This window comes from Hyaena hyaena, unplaced genomic scaffold, assembly GCF_003009895.1.
Source record: "Hyaena hyaena isolate Hyena2069 unplaced genomic scaffold, ASM300989v1 scaffold_466, whole genome shotgun sequence".
NCBI lineage: Eukaryota > Metazoa > Chordata > Mammalia > Carnivora > Hyaenidae > Hyaena > Hyaena hyaena.
Window position 1 is genome coordinate 178701 of NW_024081099.1, and position 18447 is coordinate 197147.

At 39.9% G+C, this 18447-nt stretch overlaps 1 protein-coding gene, 1 long non-coding RNA gene and 1 other non-coding gene across 4 annotated transcripts in view; 2 read left to right on the top strand and 1 right to left on the bottom strand.

The window, feature by feature from the left end:
* Nucleotides 1–434: 434 nt before the first annotated feature.
* On the top strand, nucleotides 435–1572 carry LOC120246346. Its single transcript, XR_005532022.1, has 3 exons — nucleotides 435–850; nucleotides 1100–1144; nucleotides 1352–1572. It is a non-coding gene; the product is annotated as an uncharacterized LOC120246346 (long non-coding RNA).
* LOC120246361 lies at nucleotides 901–1031 on the top strand. Its single transcript, XR_005532026.1, has one exon. It is a non-coding gene; the product is annotated as a small nucleolar RNA SNORA24 (small nucleolar RNA).
* Nucleotides 1573–4068: 2496 nt separating the features above from the next.
* Nucleotides 4069–18447, bottom strand: part of PRSS12 (serine protease 12) — a 74459-nt gene continuing 60080 nt past the window's right edge. For both annotated transcript variants that reach the window (XM_039253820.1, XM_039253819.1), the window contains 2 exons: nucleotides 7560–7840; nucleotides 4069–6262 (listed from right to left, as the gene is read on the bottom strand). In XM_039253820.1, the coding sequence (XP_039109751.1) occupies nucleotides 5955–6262; nucleotides 7560–7840 (589 nt within the window). In that variant the 3' untranslated portion in view covers nucleotides 4069–5954. The remainder of the gene's footprint in view (nucleotides 6263–7559; nucleotides 7841–18447) is intronic.

The window sequence follows — 18447 nt, forward strand, 5'->3', positions numbered from 1 at the left end:
CCGATCATTAATAGACAGAAAAATCAGCTAGTTCCATATATATTAACCTACCTAGTGGTTTAAAAGCTGAGGATTTAGCTAACCTGGCGTTTCGGTAACAAGGGCAACCTCTAACTATCCTTAAAGCAAACAGGAAACAAAAGCTTTTCACCTCCCGGGTCAAGAAGACAAAAACCAGCGTCAGGATTTCCTGATCTCGCGAGAACTTTCTGACTCCTGTATGCGCGTGCGTCAGAATCGAGGGCGGGATGAACCGCCCCGCCCAGACGGTGGGCGGGGGAGGTGGAGCAAACGCTGAGGAGCTAGGGGGCGTCGGGAAGGGGTGGAACGGCGGAGGGGCTGGGAAGGGCAGAGCGGAGGGAAAAGCTGTGTGGGCCCGCCCCTCGCGGCACTTCCCGGAATAGCGTCACCAGCTCTATAAGACAGCTTGCGCCCAAGTGCTCGGCCTTTTACATCCGGGAAGCGTCGGGTTTAGGTTACGTGGTTGAGGTGCGCTGTCGTGTTTTGTGCACTAAGATGGTGATTGAGGCAGAACTTTTCGGCCTAGTTAAAATGCATGAGATTCAGGAGTCTTGTAGTGATCGGTCAGCGACAGCTGTGAAACCTCTAGGTTCGAAAACCTGAGGTATTCTTTTGGTCACGCGGCGGCCACGTGCCACCCAGGGCGCTGAGTCGGAAGCCGAGCGCGCATGGTTTTGGGCTCTACAGCAAGGCATTCGATCGTGCACCTGATGACCAGCAAAGGTCGCGAATTCGGCTGTCGGTGTCAAGTGGCCATCTTGAATCTACTCCGCCACTGTTAAAGTAGTAACACCGAGTCCTGATACCCGCCACATTTAGATCCGAGAAAGTGAGTAATATCTGTAGTGTTGCTTGCTTATAAGTTCTGGGATTGTAAATCTCCATGTATCTTTGGGACCTGTCAGCCGTGGCAGTCTCCCTTCCTAGCCATGGAAGAGCATATTCTTGTTTATTGGCAAAGCTGTCACCATTTAATTGGTATCAGATTCTGACTTGCACAAGTAACATTCATCACTTGAAAACCTGGAGGGTGCTAGGTTATTGGGCACGCATCTAACTGTTGCTTAAATGTTTTTAGGAAGCTGAACTAACCGTTCCAGTGGATGACAGAAAACCTGACCAGGTACGTTCCGTTTTATTCATATTTTGTCATTAATACGGAATCCTTAGTGCTAAGGAATGGGAAGACCAGAATTGACCCAGTTTGCTGTTACTTGGTAATTTGGAAGAATAGCCAACTAACTAGAAAGTAACTGAAGTTGCTAAGATTTCAGCACTGTGACTTAGTACACACACATCAGATTATAAAGCTGGTTTTCTTCTCTTGCAGATGATGAAGAAATTCAAAATGATACGGGTGAAATCCTGTTTATTTCGAATCTGGTGGTGTGCTGCCGAACGTGATTTTTAAATCTCAACTTCTTGCATATCGAATGGAAAATAATCTGGGGTGGTGGTCTCCCATATAGGCCAGAATATTACTTGGGCATAAGAAGACAATAAGTGTGTGCTTGCTTACTATAATTAAATAAAATGGCTCGATTCATCTGAAAAAAAGTCATTTTCTATGACTAAATGAGAAGGAAGTGTTAAGGTAGTTACAAATAATAGGTAGCAAACCACCTGCTTCTGGTAGTGGAGCTGGTATGGAGGTGTTGTGAATGAGTATTGTAAAACATTACAGTACTTGGTAGGGGGAGCAACATGTAAAACCACATTACTCCTAAGGGACAGCAGTCATTTGACATTGTTGCACATGAGTTTAGTCTCAGTCCTTCTATCTTGGCCCAGGGTTTACCTTCTGGGCCTGCACTCAAAGGACTACGAGACTGTCCCCAAATGCCCGGCTAAGACTTCTATGCTCTGCTTTTTAATTCATTATTTGCCTTGTTGCTATTCACTTGTTGTAAACCCTCACATTCCAGTACCTCATATTTGGGAACTTAAACTCAGAGATTCCGGGAAGGTCCTACAGTCTATGACTACAGACACAGCCTACCTTTACAGTCGAACTTTGCCAACTTTTGGCTGATAATACCCATGGGTCCTTAACCTCGGACCCATGCCCAGGATGGATAAATCGTAGGTTAAACAACCACAGCTTTGGAAAAGATGGCAGTTCTATGTCTGCCCAGCCACTGGGGCAAATGTCTGTCAGAAAAGGGGGCAATTTCGCTGTGCCTGATGGGGATGTGAAACCGCAGTAGATTGGGTTAAAGGGGACGTATTCATAGAGGTCAAAAAAACAACACTACCTCTAACAGCCTCAATCAACATAACTATTAAAACCCAGTTGGGTGGGGTTTGTAGAAAAAAAACCATGGGACACGGAAAAAATTTGGGGTCTCTATGTGACCAGATACAACCCCGGGACCCTGTTTACAATTCAGCACAAACCAACCACAGCCTAAATCAACAGCTCCAGTAAGTACTCCTTCCCCTCCTCTGTCACCGGATTCCTGTCTGCCCATTCTCCAGCCCAATTAGTGCCTCCCACAGTAACTTGATCCCCTGTTAAACCTCATTGAGGCCACATATGACTTCCTAAATGATCAAACCCAGACCTGACTGTTGACTCAGTCTCAACCCTAGGCCCCCTATGTCAGCATTGGAGCTAACATCTCCTTGGGAAATAATAATGAGACTTCAACAAGTAGCCCTGGGGGCCCCACAAATAACAGCCTCCCGCAAATGGGGAACCCAGCCCAAACTAACCTTGGGCGACCAACAAGGACAAGGAACTTGCTTGGCCTCTCCAAGCTACTCCTTGGGCACCTCAGCCTATAAAGATTCCTGTAGCTCTGTTCTACTCGTAAGTGCCTCTCAAAATGTGTATTTCGTGACACCTGACACTACCTGGTCTGCTTGTACCACTGACCTTACTTACTCCTTGTACCGCAGGCCCACTCTTCACTAATGAGGACTGGAATGTCTTATACTTTGTAGTCCTTATAATGCCCCACATGTCGTTTTGGAATGACCCCTGGCCTTAGTACCCATTTAGGTGGGGGCTGGTAATGCTGACTCTAGCTATCGGGACAGCTTCCTTAATAGTTGTGGACCAAAGTTTTAAACCCTCAGCAAACAGATGAACAAGGACCTCAGTCTAATGGAAGCTTCTATTACTAAGCTTGAAATACAGGTTCACTCCCTAGCTGAAGTTGTCTTCCAGAACCAACAAGGCTGGACCTCCTGTTCTTAAATAAAACAAGGAGACCTTTATGCCATACTGGAAAATGCCTGTTTTATACAAATTCTGGAGCAATCAGAAAACTTGGCCCTGGTTAAAAATTCCCACAGCAGGGTGAAAGTTGGTATCAGTCTTTATTCTCATGGTCTCCCTGGTTAACAACTCTCCCCTCAGCTGTTACAGGTCCCTTAGTGCTCTTGCTCCTGGGCCTCCTAATCTGCCCAAGCCTCATAAATTGGCTACTCAACTTTGTAAGAAAAAGAATAAACTCCATTAAGATGATGGTCTTAAGGTCTTCTACAGCAGTCTCAACTGGGATGAGGAGTCCATGATTTCCCCACCTAAAGCCAGTGGGGAATGTTGCACATGAATTTAGCTTCAGTCCTTCCATCTTGGCCCAGAGTTTACCTTCGGGGCCTGCACTCAGGGGGCTGCATAACTATCCACCGGTGCAAGGAAAAAATAAGAGCAAGGGTTGATGTCTCCTGGTTGCTTATGACACAGTTTACATACTTTGTCCTCGAGATAATGGCTGTTCCCTTAAAACTTCCCTACAATCCTGAACCTTGCCTTCAAAATGAGGAATGTTTTCCCTGCATACCAGGATAAGGGCTCTCTCCTTATCACCTTGTAGCGTTTTGCAATAACCAATCATACTGCTCAATTCAAGCTTCCCGCTTGCCTGCTTGCTCAATATAAAAAGCCCTGAGCCCTTAGACTGGGGGCCACACATTTACAGTTCTCTGTTAACTGTGCAGTCCCGGCAGGTAATAAAGACTCCTATAATTAGACCTCAGTGGTCTAAGGTGGTCTCTGTCTCTTGTCATAAAATACCACACAAAAGATTAAGGCTACTATAAGAGGTGAACAGCTAAGCACTTTATTCACACAGATGTGCACTGAACACTTGTGTCTTTTAAAAGTCACACAACATTTAACAAGAAAAAAATTAGCTATAATCAAGGCATATTTTATGAACCAAGTAGTTTCCCGATTGACTTAAAATTTCAGTATAAATGTAGCTTGCATCAGCACTATAATTATAAAGGTGGCCTGTGCGAAGTTTCCGTAAAGATAAATTTTCTCTCCTGTATTGCACATTTTTCAGCCCTTGTGCAAGTGTGCACTGTCTCCACCACTATCGTCACTAGACGTAAATGCTTGAAAAGTTCTTCCTTTATGAAAACCTTGAGCTTTTACAAAAGTTTTAATGTTACTCTGCCTGACATAGCATTGCAATTCTGCAAAATAGTGAACTATTATATAAAGCACCTTTACATTAGCACCAGTTTTTTACAAAGCTGAGGATTTACAAAAGGGGCACAAATAGATGCAGAAGGGAAAGGGGTGAGGTCCCCTCCATGTTGATATAACCACTTAACCTGATTTAATCCTAAAGTTCACACTGCCTTCACCTGTTTTTATGCATCTATTTCTTGGATGGATATACAAAAACTGTTTAAAAACACCCAAAGGGCCCTTGATATTAGCAGTCATTGTCTTGTGATTACTTAAGTAGCCTGAGAGGCATGCCTTTTTTGTTTGGGCAAAGATTTTGCATTGCTATCAAGAATGTCCTGAAAGGGTGCATAGTGTAAAGCAGCTGTCCCTAAATTGTGTTGAGAAATAGCCATAGGGAAAGCTTGCCTTTAGTCAGCAATGGAGGCTGAAAATAACTCAGTCAGCACTGAGACTCCAGAAGTTTAGATCCCACTGTCTCACCTTGGCCTCTGAGCCTGTTTGACTATTCGAAAGCTAAGGATACTATACAACATTGCCACCCTTTTTTAAATGGTTACTGAGGGCCATACCCACTTTGAGCAGTGCCTAGCACATAGCTGGTGTATTAATTAAAGCGGTTGAAACAAGTAAGTTATTTTAGAGCTTTTTCCCACTATATAAGCATAGAAAGCATTTTTAACAGTATTTTTATTAGCTGGGACTGTCAGGATAGTGGAAATCTACAGGTTTTAGTCATTACAAGAAAGTTGCAATAGATGGCACTCTGACTTAAGTCATGGTCCAGCAAACAACATGATGCCAAGGAAAATTTTTATCAAGCTGTAAATCTGAAGTAGCTAGAAGTTATTGCTAGACGATGTTAACAAATAAGGTGGATAAATTAGTTTGTACATCCAACAGTTTAAAGGCATTCTTATCAGGAATTCTTCCAAAATTTCTAGGTAGCTAGAATGTGTTGTCATAATGCATAGTACAAAGGCTTCATTCAGGAACGTGTATGGTCACTGACCCTATTCTAGTCTAGGTTTATAATGGAATTTCTCCACCTTTTTGGCCCTTGATTTCCTTACTTGTCAAAGGCTACAGAGATTCAATGTGTGAAGATGTCTTAGCCTTTTGGAGAAAATTGAGCTTAATTAAACAATGCCACTCTTACTTTGACTCTTCTAGAGTATTGATTGAGTTACAAGCTCTCCATCCAAATGAATGTAAAAACAGCCTTACTGCACAATTGATACACAGTCATGTCTGGAGAATGCTAATAAAGATTTTTGAGTAGTTTTGGGGTGGGCCACAATGCTAATTAAGGATAATTAGTACTACACTGAGGTATTAGAATGTTCACATCACAAATTCTCAAGCAGCAATGGTGCACATGATTTAATCACAACACAAAAGAAGGAACATGGCTCTCATCCCCATTAGTTGGCATCTCTGGCTGAGTGCTAATGTGGAGGCTGAAAATTTTCCAACATTTTTCTCTTCAAGTTTTCATGAAGAATTACAATTTGGTGACACTTTTTATCCAAGGTACAAAGGCCGAGACTTTGGTATAGACACCAGGTGAATCCTTGACTCCACAGCCATACCCCCAGGAGGTCACCCCATACACAACCCAACTCTCTCCTGACCGAACACACATGAGTGGTCCTCCACTGTCACCCTGGCAGCTGTCCACACGTTTGTGTTCATGTAGATTTCCAGCGCAAAGCATCCTTCCTGTAAACCGGCCCTTGTAACGTTCTTCACAAAACCTCTTGGGAAGTAAGGGGATGGCTGCTTGTTGTAGAGTTCTTGAATAGGCTCGTCCTAGTCAGACCAAATAATCAGAATTAGATACCAGCTAAAGATCTTACAGAAAAGCACTACATTTAACAGTCAATGAACATTTAATAGTCTTGAAAATAAAAGCCTTATTGTGGCATAGAGTAGTTTAGATGAGTGATAGCTATAAATGGCTATGGAAGGACACAAGTGGCAAGAACTCCAAGTAGAAGTATGGCATTTGATAAATTGAGAAGCAAAACATTCCTGTATAGTTACCATCTGATGTTGGTATACTCACTGCCAAGCCACCCACTGTTCAGTGGCTAATATGTATAATTGATAATGTCCTCCATGACAGTTTTCTTGGATCTAAATTCCACCTTTTTCCTTGCATCCTATTTACTCAGTTGGAATAATTTCTAATAAAACCTTTTGTAAAATTGACTTTGTTATTTCTGTTAACTTGTGTCTAAAAGAAGGTGAATGAACCTTCCCTCCTTAAGTAATTGAAAATGGATATACTTGAGTCTCAGACACTTGATTTGCCTTATGCTTCCACGCAGTGTACAGAGAAGGCATTTACTCTGACCTGATTTTATTGTATCATCCAGGACATGTTTTCTTTGTGATTTATCTAAGCAGTGGTCGGAATATGCTTCTTCAATATTCTGTGTCTGCAACAGATATTCTACCTTTTTTCAGCTATGAAATAATGCAAATATAAAGCCCAGATTTAATGCAGTGTGTGATGAACACAAATATTTACTAAATAAAACACTGAAATGATCACCTGTAGAAATATTTACTTGATGCTCTTTTCAAGAGTACAATTATCAGTGTTGAACATTTTAGTGGAGAGTGGTCAACCTATCGTTTCTCCTTATTCAGTAGCCATTTGGGAATCAAGCACCCAATCCAGGTGAGCCCCACATCTGTTGTTTCAAGGACCATTCTGAACAAGCACTAGCTGATGTACACTGATATAATTCCATACCAAGACGATACAGAGAGGTGTAATACAGCCAGCCAGGCCCAAGTGTTGGAGCAGGATCTTAAAATCATTTCTTTTGTCTCTTTACTAATGTAGGCAACTGAAAGTAGGATTCTCTACCAGCCCTTCAGGTGATTGAGTTCTGTCAGTTTGTGCTAAACTTAATGATAACAGTACCCTGGAGATACAAATCCACATTACATGCATGCATCACACACTTGACAGAATTTCCAAACAACTTAGCCTGAACCCATTTAAGATTTTACTACCAATGTACACCCAAAAGTACTGATAATTCCAGACACAACAAGGTGCCCAGATGTCATTTGTTTGTATTATCTGCATTACCCGTGTCTCCCCATCCTGTTATATAACAATTGGAGGCAGTTTTCTGTGGCCTCTCTCTCCGGAGTGGCAAACAGGCCGGCAAAACGTGGCTGCTAAATCTGACACATTGCTCTTCCGGTCCTTCTAATCTAACCAGGGCGATGTCGTAGTCACTGCTGTCAGGTCGATACTCCCGATGAATCACAATCTGCTGAACTCCAATTTCTTCTTCAAACTCTTCTGGCACCAGAGTATGATAATCCCCAACCCGAACAGCATAGCTCCTTGTGCTGTTACCGTACCTGAGAGACAGAGAGCTAGTAAGAGGCTGGAGATTGGTAACTGTCAGCAGATACTGTAAGCATTTCTTCCTATGCATTATACCGTTCTGGAAGTTTACTCTTTGCATTTCTCTGACCCTACTGCTCTTGGTCCTGTACTCAAAACCCACTTTGTTCATTTCACTGTTTAATCCAGATTCCTGTCCTGGTTTTCTGAGAAGGAACAACTATGCAGCATCAGTGGAAAATAACAGCTAATCATTAACCAGTTATTTCTGCACCATGATAAAGGATCAAAAGAGGAACAGACAGAATAGGGCAAAATTACTATCATATATTTGGTGTCTTCATTTTTCTATCATTTCCAAGATAGTAGGTCATCACAAACCTCCCTGAGGGCAGAAACCATGGCTGGTCTAACTTTGGGTCCCTCAAAGCACTTAGCACATACCTGCTTTACTCCTCTCTCCTGTAAACTGAATGAAAACCAAAACTATATTTTCAGGGCAACATAGTTCATTATATTCTCTCACCTCTTAAATCTTCGTGAAGATGTCACCTCAGTGAGACCTAATTTAAAACTGCAGCCCACCTTTTGCCCTCCCACCCCCCAGCACTCCCAATATTCTAACACTCTAATTAATTATGTCTGTTGCCCCGTCTCCCCCTGCTTAAACAAGAGGTAACTAAGGACAGGGATCTTTGTTCACTGATGACTCTAAAACACTTAAGAATAGTGATGCCCATTAAGTAGGAATGCAGCATATGTATGTTGATTTAGTGTATGAAGGAATAGATATTTTTAATGTGTATGTCTTTTTTCCTTAAGGAACTATTCAGTGAAAAGTAGAAATATTTACTAGATTGATAGTTCTCAGCCTGCTTTTTCAACCAACATACCTTGATGCTGGTGCATCCCCTAAAGCAGAGTTTCTCAACCTCGGCGCTATTTTGACATTTGGAACCAGAGAAATCTTTGTTGTGAGAGGCTGTTCTGTGCATTGTAGGATGTTTAGAAGCATCCTGGCCTCTTCTTCTCAAAGTGGCCAGTAAAACACACATACACACATCCAGACACATACACACACCCCCAGTTGTGACAACCAAAAATGTCTCCAGACTTCTCCATATGTCATCCCCTATGGTGCAAATGGACCACAGTTGAGAAGCACTGAAAGAATATATGATCCAACCCACTTCAAGTTACTTCCTCTTTCTCACTTAAGATTATATAGCACCTTGTTCACTTACCTCCTACCACTACTTAAAACATTCTTAATGGCTTAATTTCCAATACCGTGTCTATTTCCTTAACTTCCTCACCTGCATTGAGCCTATTCTTCATCTCAGTCACCTGCTGCCATCATGAGACCTAGACCTTGTATTCACCAAATACTACACAATTTTGAAGTCTTGATTTGAAGCATCTCCTACTTTGTACCTCATATCCTTACAGTTTTAGAGCTCTACCATTCTTTAACCCCATTAGACTTCAATCCTTAGATCCCCACTAGTTTTTTCATTTCAGTCTCACTCTGCTTATGACTTCCCTTCTTACCAGGCTTGGACTCCACAACTACTCCTTTGCAAAATCTCAGTCCTTCATTCCTTTTATATGCCAGAACTCCAACTATGGTTTTATCAACCCTGCACCTACTTTGTGATAGCGTCTGATTGTTGAGATGGGAATATGTGCATTTTACAGCTCTCACCTTAATTTTTTTATGAAAACTTTAAAGTGTTCCACTAGATACAAGACCTGTACTTGAATGTGAATTTACAGAAGTCTGTATTGAAAATTTGGAGTTTTCTAATGACAATTTAAATACAGCCTCCCATTTCCTCCTGTAAAATTACTAGAAGTTCTAAGTTGCTCAAAATTTCTACACCTACACGGGGTTTGCAATATATAAAGCAATTTTCTTAGCTATGTCAGCTCAAAAAACTGAACAATGCAACAAAGATGATTTAGCTTATACAGCAACCTATTCTTGATCTTTAATACTAATAACTTCCTGGGATTCCTTGATTCTCCATTTCCAACCATAAGTCATCACAGATCCTTAAAATTCAGAAAGCTTTTTATATATTGTTCCCAGAGAATATCCTCTTGGGTTCCTCTTCAAAATTTAAGTTAAGTTTGGGATTATTTCATATCCTGAAACTGTAAAAGGAATAGTCATGGAGAAAAATCAGATTTAAATACTTCTCACTTCCACTTTCTGTGTACTGATACTATATTATAAAAATTCAATATGTCTAGGGGCCCCTGGGTGGCTCAGTTGGTTAAGCACCCAACTTCGGCTCACGACATGATCTCACGGTTTGTGAGTTTGAGCTTCACATCGGGCTCTGTGCTGATAGCTCACAGCCTGGAGCCTGCTTCAGATCCTCTGTCCCCCTCTCTCTATCTCTCCCCGGCTCGTGTGCTCGTTCTCTCTAAAACATAAACATTTTTTTTAATTTTTTTTAATGTTTTATTTATTTCTAGGAGAGAGAGAGAGACAGCGTGAGCAGGGGAGGGTCAGAGAGAGAGGGAGTCACAGACTGAAACAAGCTCCAGGCTCTGAGCTGGCAGTCAGCACAGAGCCCGACGCGGGGCTTGAACCCACGAACCGCGAGATCATGACCCAAGCGAAAGTCGGACACTTAACCGACTAAGCCACCCAGGCGCCCCTAAAACATAAACATTTTTTAAGAATTCAGGATGCCTAATTAATGTATTCTGGTTTTAAAGTAAAACTTCAAGTGATTTAACACCTTTCTGAAAAGAATAATTGCTAATGCATCCTTGAAAGTGCTGCTGAAATGTTTCCATATATCTTTAGAATGGAATTGAAGAAAGTGTCTTGAGCTTTGCTGTCCAGTACAGTAGCCAGTAGCCACATGTACTTGAAATGTGGTTGGTTTGAACTAAAATATGCTAAAAGTATAAAATGTGCAGTGGATTTTGAATATGTGATATGAAAAAAATACTAGATATATTGTCTCTATAGATATTTTGCAATGATATTTTGGATATATCAAGTTAAATAAAATATAAAAATTAATTCCACCTGTCTGGATTTTTTTATCTTTTAATGTGGTTACTAGGAAAATCACATTTGTGGCTCACATTGTATTTCTAATAGACCACATTGGTTTAGAGAAATAGTTTGGCATAAACTAAGCATTCTATTTTATTATATCTCTTCAATGTAGTCTCTTACATTGTTTATTACATTGTTTATAATTTTTAAGCCTGGATTATGAGGCATTCCCTTCATGTGTGAACTTTTTATATCCTTTCAGATAATTACAGTACTGTTGAACCAGGAAAAGAAAGTCACTGCAACAATATTTTTCCACTCTTTGAAAGAGAGCTGTGACACTTCACTAAAATAATCCTTGTATCTAAACTAACTGTATAAATATATTCTACATTATCTGAAAATTGGGTCTTCAGACAGTAAACAAAGAAATAGGACATTACTGTAACAAGGAAATTTTGTTTTAAAATACCCAAGTGTTAAAGTCTTGTGCAGTCTTGCCTTAATGTGTCACTTCATTCCTGGACTGCTGCATAGTCTTGTCCAATGGCCTTGCTGCTTCAAGTTGTAACTTTTTCAGTCCCTCCTTCACACTGCAGCCAGAGTGAAGTTTCTATCCGACAATAGAACTACTCTTCTATATACCCTTCAAGAGTTCTCCACAATCTACACAATAAAGTTCAAATTCCTTAAATGATATGCAAATTCATCCAAGAATGGCTCTTACCTACCTGATACCAGCCTGGTCTCCGTGACCCTGTCATTTTAGCTGCTTGAAGAGGTGTCCCACAGACCAGTTTTTATTCAAACTATTTGCAGTATCATCCCCCACTGCCCATCCAACGTGGCAAAAGTGGCAAAAGCTGATTTTTATCACTCAAGTCTTAAGTCCAGAACCTCACATGAAGCTCTTCCTGCCCTGCCCGTCAACTGACCAATCCTGCCTTTGAACACTCCCACTAGCACTCTCAGAGCATTTTTAACAGTTTCTAAGACAAATTAAGACGTTAGGTCTCCCCAAGTAAAGGCTCCTTAATTGTAAGGACCATGCTACTCTCACTTTCGTATCTTCAACACTAAGCAAAGTGCTTGGCACAGAGAAAAAAGTCTTAATGTAAAACAACTTTTCAAAGGCATCCACATCCACATACATAATACTGTCATCCCTAACTTACTGAAATCAGAGTCAGCTTCTTACCAGTTCTCATAACAACACCATCACTGAAGTTTTTGAAAGCCCCCAAATATCTAATGTTCTTGTTAAATGCTGGCTGTTTACCAGAAGCACCTGTACCACTTTTAAAAATATAAATGTCTAGGTCACACAATCTCTGAGAATATTAAATTAATAGGGCTGATGTAGAATGATAGGTGATTCTAATTCACAGACTTGAGAAGCACTATACCCAAGACTTAAAGGCATAGTGATAACTCCTGCCCCTGCATGTCCAGAATCTCAAAGTGAAGTGAGCGTTGTAAGAGATTACATAAAGGTATCAAAACCCCAAATCCTACACATGTTCCGTATGTATTCTGTGTCCTCAAATCAAGCAGATTTCAGCCAATAGTTTTGAAAGTACTCCAGAATTAGTATCCTCACCAATCAGGAGTTGATATTAAACTGAAAATAAAAATAAAATATATACCTGACTAGAAGGGGGGAAAAAAAACACATTCTTGTCAAATGAATCCCTTTATTAGTACCTACATTCTTAAAGTTGTCCTGATTTAAGGAAATGGACCAGCAAAACCTAAGCAGTGATTCCCATGCTCCTTTCACTCCGATTATTCTTAGACATGATCACATGCTTGGAATTTGAAGAGCATCCAAAAGAAGACTGGATTAGTTTGCTAACCAAATATTTGTCTTCTACTGTCACCTCTCTTATACTTCAGGGATAACACTTTGGCTGAGGTTCCCAATACGATTGTGGATTTTGAAAACATTTACTATAGTTCTAGGCTTCTCCAGAAAACGTATCAAGGAAACTTTTTTTTTCAACATAAAAACTTAGTCAAGCTTTTATTACTTAGACAAACTTTGTTATATTCAAAACTGCTTCTAAAGCAAACATTGCAGGTTTTGGCGGACACACCATTCAGTTGTTTGCTTTGCTGAAATGCCCTCAACTACCCCTCAAATAAATATTGGATGAAATTACCAGACAAGCTTGAGCAAGAAAGGACCTGAAACACAGCAGTTTAGTCAAATCCGATGTCCTCATTTTTCTGAGATTCTGTAGTTACAATAAAGAACAAAAAGTTACTTGAATTAAAAATAGAAGAGTTGGGGCACCTCGGTAGCTGTCAGTTAAGTCTCTGACTCTTGATTTCAGCTCAGTTTTTCATCTCATGTTCATAAGATCAAGCCCCAGGTCGAGCTCTGTGCTGACAGCGTGGAGTTTGCTTGGGATTCTCTCTCTCCCTCTCTCTGCCCCTTCTCTACACATGTGTGTATGCACGCACAGACACACACATGCACACACACATTCTCTCTCTCTTGAAATAAATAAATAAAAATAAAATACAGTGACTGACTAAAGTTGCTTGTATAAATGATTACAGTTGCTTAGAAGCCTCTGTAGAACCTTGCACTGTCGTGTGTGTGTGTGTGTGTGTGTGTGTGTGTGTGTGTGTGTATTCAGGGAATGGTTTTAGCATGATTGACAGTATTAGGTATACTACCAAAGAGCATGTTCTTAATGAACTCTATTAGATGCTAGGTCATGATGAAGCATATGCTAAGCACCTGATACTTTGTGTCTTTAAAACATGACTCCATTACCTCTGTGCCTCATCTTTGTAATTACAAAGATCTAAACATTTCTAATTTTCAGAGCAACAATCTTTAACAATTTCCAGCTGCTATAGCGTTTTGAGGCAAAAAACTCAAAGATAAAATTAGATAAAGCTATATGCTTGATCAAATCAAATTTGCAATAGAATCACAGAAAAAAGAGAGTCCTTGACTTGGGTACATTCTTCCCTCCAAAATGATGTTTGTTTCCAGAACAAACAACTAAAAGTAATTAGTATAATACTCAGTAATTTTTCTCTCAGTTATATTTCTGCAGCACCATAGAAGGCCATTTCATGATACTCATAATTTAGAGCAGAAAATATCAAAAGCAAGCAATTTATATCATGTAAGATTCATAGGAACTCTGAAAACACTTGATTTGTCCCAAGTTTCCACTTCAAAATGCCAACAGGATATTGTATTCCAAGGTCTGTATTGCATTAACACTAGGGAAAATACGAAGAATGAGATAGAAGACCTTTAAATGGTGATTCACCAATTACCTCAGTTTTTGTGCCAGCATTAAAAAAAGTGTTTGGAACATATCACAACATGTGAAAGTTACAAACGAATTAGAATTTGATTACTAGAACTGTCAGGCTAACAATAAAGTACCTTTATCATGCAAAGAGACTATATAAAATGAATGTAACAGGATAGTGCATCTAAAGTAACTGCATTCTGATCTCAACATTCTTAGATTGTTCAGATATGAGGATTATATAATGACTACAACGGCAAAACAAAGAAACATAAAGAGCTGTCATCCCATAGTATAAAATAATACAGATGGGAACAGCAATCTAGGCCTTATTCAGAAATAGGTGTTAAAGAGCACAGGCCTATATCGTTACTGCAAGGATTAGGCACCAAAGAAGGCTTGATGAACAAGAAAACATTATATGGAATATACAGAAGTCCAGTAGTTACAGAAGCAGCAGAGATACAAATAAAAAACAGGAGTATGAGCTAATTCCAAAATATTCCTGGGGCACCTGGGTGGCTCAGTCAGTTAAGCATCTGACTTCAGCTCAGGTCATGATTTCACGGTTCGTGAGTTCAAGCCCTGCATCATGCTCTGTGTTGACAGCTCAGAGCCTAGAGCCTGCTTCGGATTCTGTGTCTCCAGTGCTCGCTTCGGCAGCACATATACTAAAATCGGATTCTGTGTCTCCTTCTCTCTATCCCCCTCCCCCTTCTCTCTCCCAAAACTAAATAAGTATTAAAAAACAAATACTCCCCTACCAGTAGACCTTAAATTAGACTCCCAAGAAATCTAAAAGGAAGGTAACCTCTCAGAATCTGACAATATCACTTCTATATTGCAGTCTCTGCAATTCCAGAGGAAATCTATTTCTGCAAATTTCACAGTTCCTGATGATTAAAGGAGGGTTGTTTTCAATCCAAAGTCCCTGAACCCAGAAGAAAACAAAATTTGGAGCTTATTCTAATCACTAGTAACTGTCCTTATGCCTTTTAATAAGCTCACTGCAATAAAGATGTGAGCTGTAGCTCCTTAGGCACTTCAAAACAGGAAGTCTATGAAATCTGGTAAAGGTTACAGACCAAGGCAGATGGATATAAAACACATTTGCAAGACAATTTTCTCCTACACACATTAAAAGAATCTTGAATTATATCTAAAACACATCAAAATGCTGCATATCATAATATGCTCCTCTGCTTTTTAATCAACTGTCTTTACATTCTACTGTGCAGATAAAGGGAAGAAATTCAGAAATGACATATGGAAGGAATTATCTGTTGACCCAGGTTTAAAATACCACCATTCTCCAAAGAGTCCAACATTCTTAAATATATCCACTATCTGGCAACTGAGCCCTCACTTTCATCATGCAACAACCATTTAGGAGTATCTCCTATGTGCCAAGTAATATACTAGACACTCAGTTTATAAACAGAAAGGAGATGATTACTGACTTTAAGCAATAATCTAGAAGGAGCAGGCCAGAGGAGGAATAATGACATGTAAACAAACAACTCAAACATGTGTAAAGAAAAAAGGAAGAAGAAAGAAAAAACGGAAAAATGAGAGAAAGGAAGGAAGGAAGGAAGGAAGGAAGGAAGGAAGGAAGGAAGGAAGGAAGGAAGACTTTATAGGAACCCAAAAGTGAGATCAAAGTGCTCAACTCCTGTGGAATTGTTGGGTAATTTACTACTTAATACTTTAAGCCTTGAACCCTGAAGTCTATAACTTGTAGCAGAGACTTGAAAGACAAAGCATCTAGAATAAGAGGATAATCTAAACTGAGCCTACTGAATTATTTTGCCTAAACTCTAAACCCTAAGCCAGGCTTCTCCAGGTTCCTTGCAGTTTCCTACCTTATTCTTTTCCAGTGATCAGTGGAATGAATCACTCAGAATTTCCTACTTTTGATAATAATAATCTTTGATTCTCTTTTGGAACCCCAGCATAATAACAGTCAACATTTGTTTTGAATTTTACGGTTTATATAATACTTTCAAAAATTTAGCAGGTCATTTGTTCCTCACTGTGGAATGTTATTGCCTTCATTTTATGAGTGGGAAAACTGAGGCTCCGAGAAGCTAAATAGTTTTCACAAAATTAAACAGTTAAAATTGAAGAACTGTGACCTTGTTCTCAATGGCCAGATCCAAGTCTCCTGTTACACAGTACCCAGTCATACTGATTTTTATCACCATGACTCTACCTTCCCTCCCTCCTTTTCTTTTTCATCTTCTATTACAAATAGTCTCCTTTCAGTTCCTACCATAGTGAGTATTAATCACTGGTAACACGGATCAATTGGAGTCACTCCAGAAGCATATATGCAAACTTTTCATTGAATTTGAAGCTTATTCAGACACCTGGATTAATAATTTTGCTTTACATCCTAAGATCGATCCTATATATCTCCAAATGACTCATCTTAAAACCCCTCTTTGATCATATTTCAAGGCTCAAAACCTTTAGGGGTTTCCTACCACCTAGTGAATGAAACAGAAATTCAGTATCCTGGCATTCCAGACCTTTCCTGCTTCTCTCTCTCTCTCTCTTTAATGTTTACTTATTTATTTTTGACAGAGTGTGTGAGTGAGGGGAGGGGCAGACAGAGAGAGAGAGAGAGAATCCCAGAAGGCTCTTCATTGTCAGTGCAGAGCCCAATGTGGGGCTCAATCTCACGAAACATGAGATTATCACATGAGGTAAAATCAAGAGTTGGATACTTAACTGACTGAGCCACCCAGATGCCCCTGGGTCTTTCCTGCTTCTCTACTGTAAGTCTACTACCAAAACTCCAGATCACTATCCTAGCTAATAACTGCCATTGTTCAAATATGTCCCATGCTTCTTTCCCACTATTCTCTCAACATTAGATGGTTATCCAGCCCAGCTTCTACCAATCCATGAATACAACCTCTGTACTTGAACACACTTCATAAAAGAACTTATTCTTCCTCCCACATACAGCCCATTCCATCTTTGAATTGTCCAAGTATTAAGTAAAAAAAAAATAAACCACTCTTTGGTTAAAATGAAAATTATCTTTTCTCCCATTAACATCTGTAGTATCTGAAGCAACAGGTAACAAATCTAATCTGGTTCCACACAATCTCACCTCTCTATTTGCCTTCCCTGGTGCACCATGTCATTTTTTCATGATGTGGCACCGAGAACTGAGCCCAGCTCTCTCTGTTTGATAGTTACAATGTTTTTCTAACAATAACTTGAGCACAGTAAGAATAGCAAGGCTCATCGCTACTTTGCCTTGACACTATTCTTTCAGTGTTGCCCAAAACTGATTCACTTTGTGGGCAACTGTATTATATCACTGACTTGTATTAAGGTTTCAGGACACTAAAACCCATGCGGTCATTTTCACTTGTGCTACATTTAAGCCACATTTACTGGAACTAAAGTCAGCGTTTTACTTCCTTCTTATTCCACACTGCTCATTAGAGTCGACCTATCAAGATCTTTTCCCATTATGGATCCTATCTTCCAAAATGTGTCCCTTCCAATATTATTGCATCCAAAAATATAATTAATTTACCATTAGTGTCCTTTTTCAGTTCAGTGATTAGTATGTTGAATAGGACATGGGTAACTATTCTACCAGCTCCATTATATTCTTCCTCATCATCATTCTTCAAACATCCAGATAATATTCTGTTTTATCCACTAGGCAAGTGGGTCTTAACCTTTAGTATTCAGAAGGATCATCAGAGATGCTTGATTAAAATGCCTACTCCTGAGGCTTGGCTCCAAAGATTTAGGTCTGGAGTAGAATCCTAGGAATCTGGAGTTTTAACAAGCTAAATGTATCTAATACTATGGTGGACAACCACACCTTAAAAATTATGCCTCAGGGGCACCTGGGTGGCTTAGTCGGTTAAGCGTCCGACTTTCGCTTAGGTCATGATCTCGCGGTTCGTGGGTTCGAGTCCCGCGTTGGGCTCTGTGCTGACTGCCAGCTCAGAGCCTGGAGCCTGTTTCAGTCTGTGACTCCCTCTCTCTCTGACCCTCCCCTGCTCACACTGTCTCTCTCTCTCTCTCTCTCTCTCCTAGAAATAAATAAAAATATTAAAAAAAAATTATGCCTCAACCTTTTTTGATACTATCATATCAGCAATATAAATGTTTCCCTCCTCTGGATTCCTATAGCTACATTGAAAACTCTTATCATAGCAGTGATCCTTATCTGTCTTCTCTCCACTATATCCTATGGCATATTGCTAGGAATATTAAATTTCTGTTCAGTTAATGAATGAATATAATTATTATTGTCTCTGCTGTTCATGTAACACATGGATAT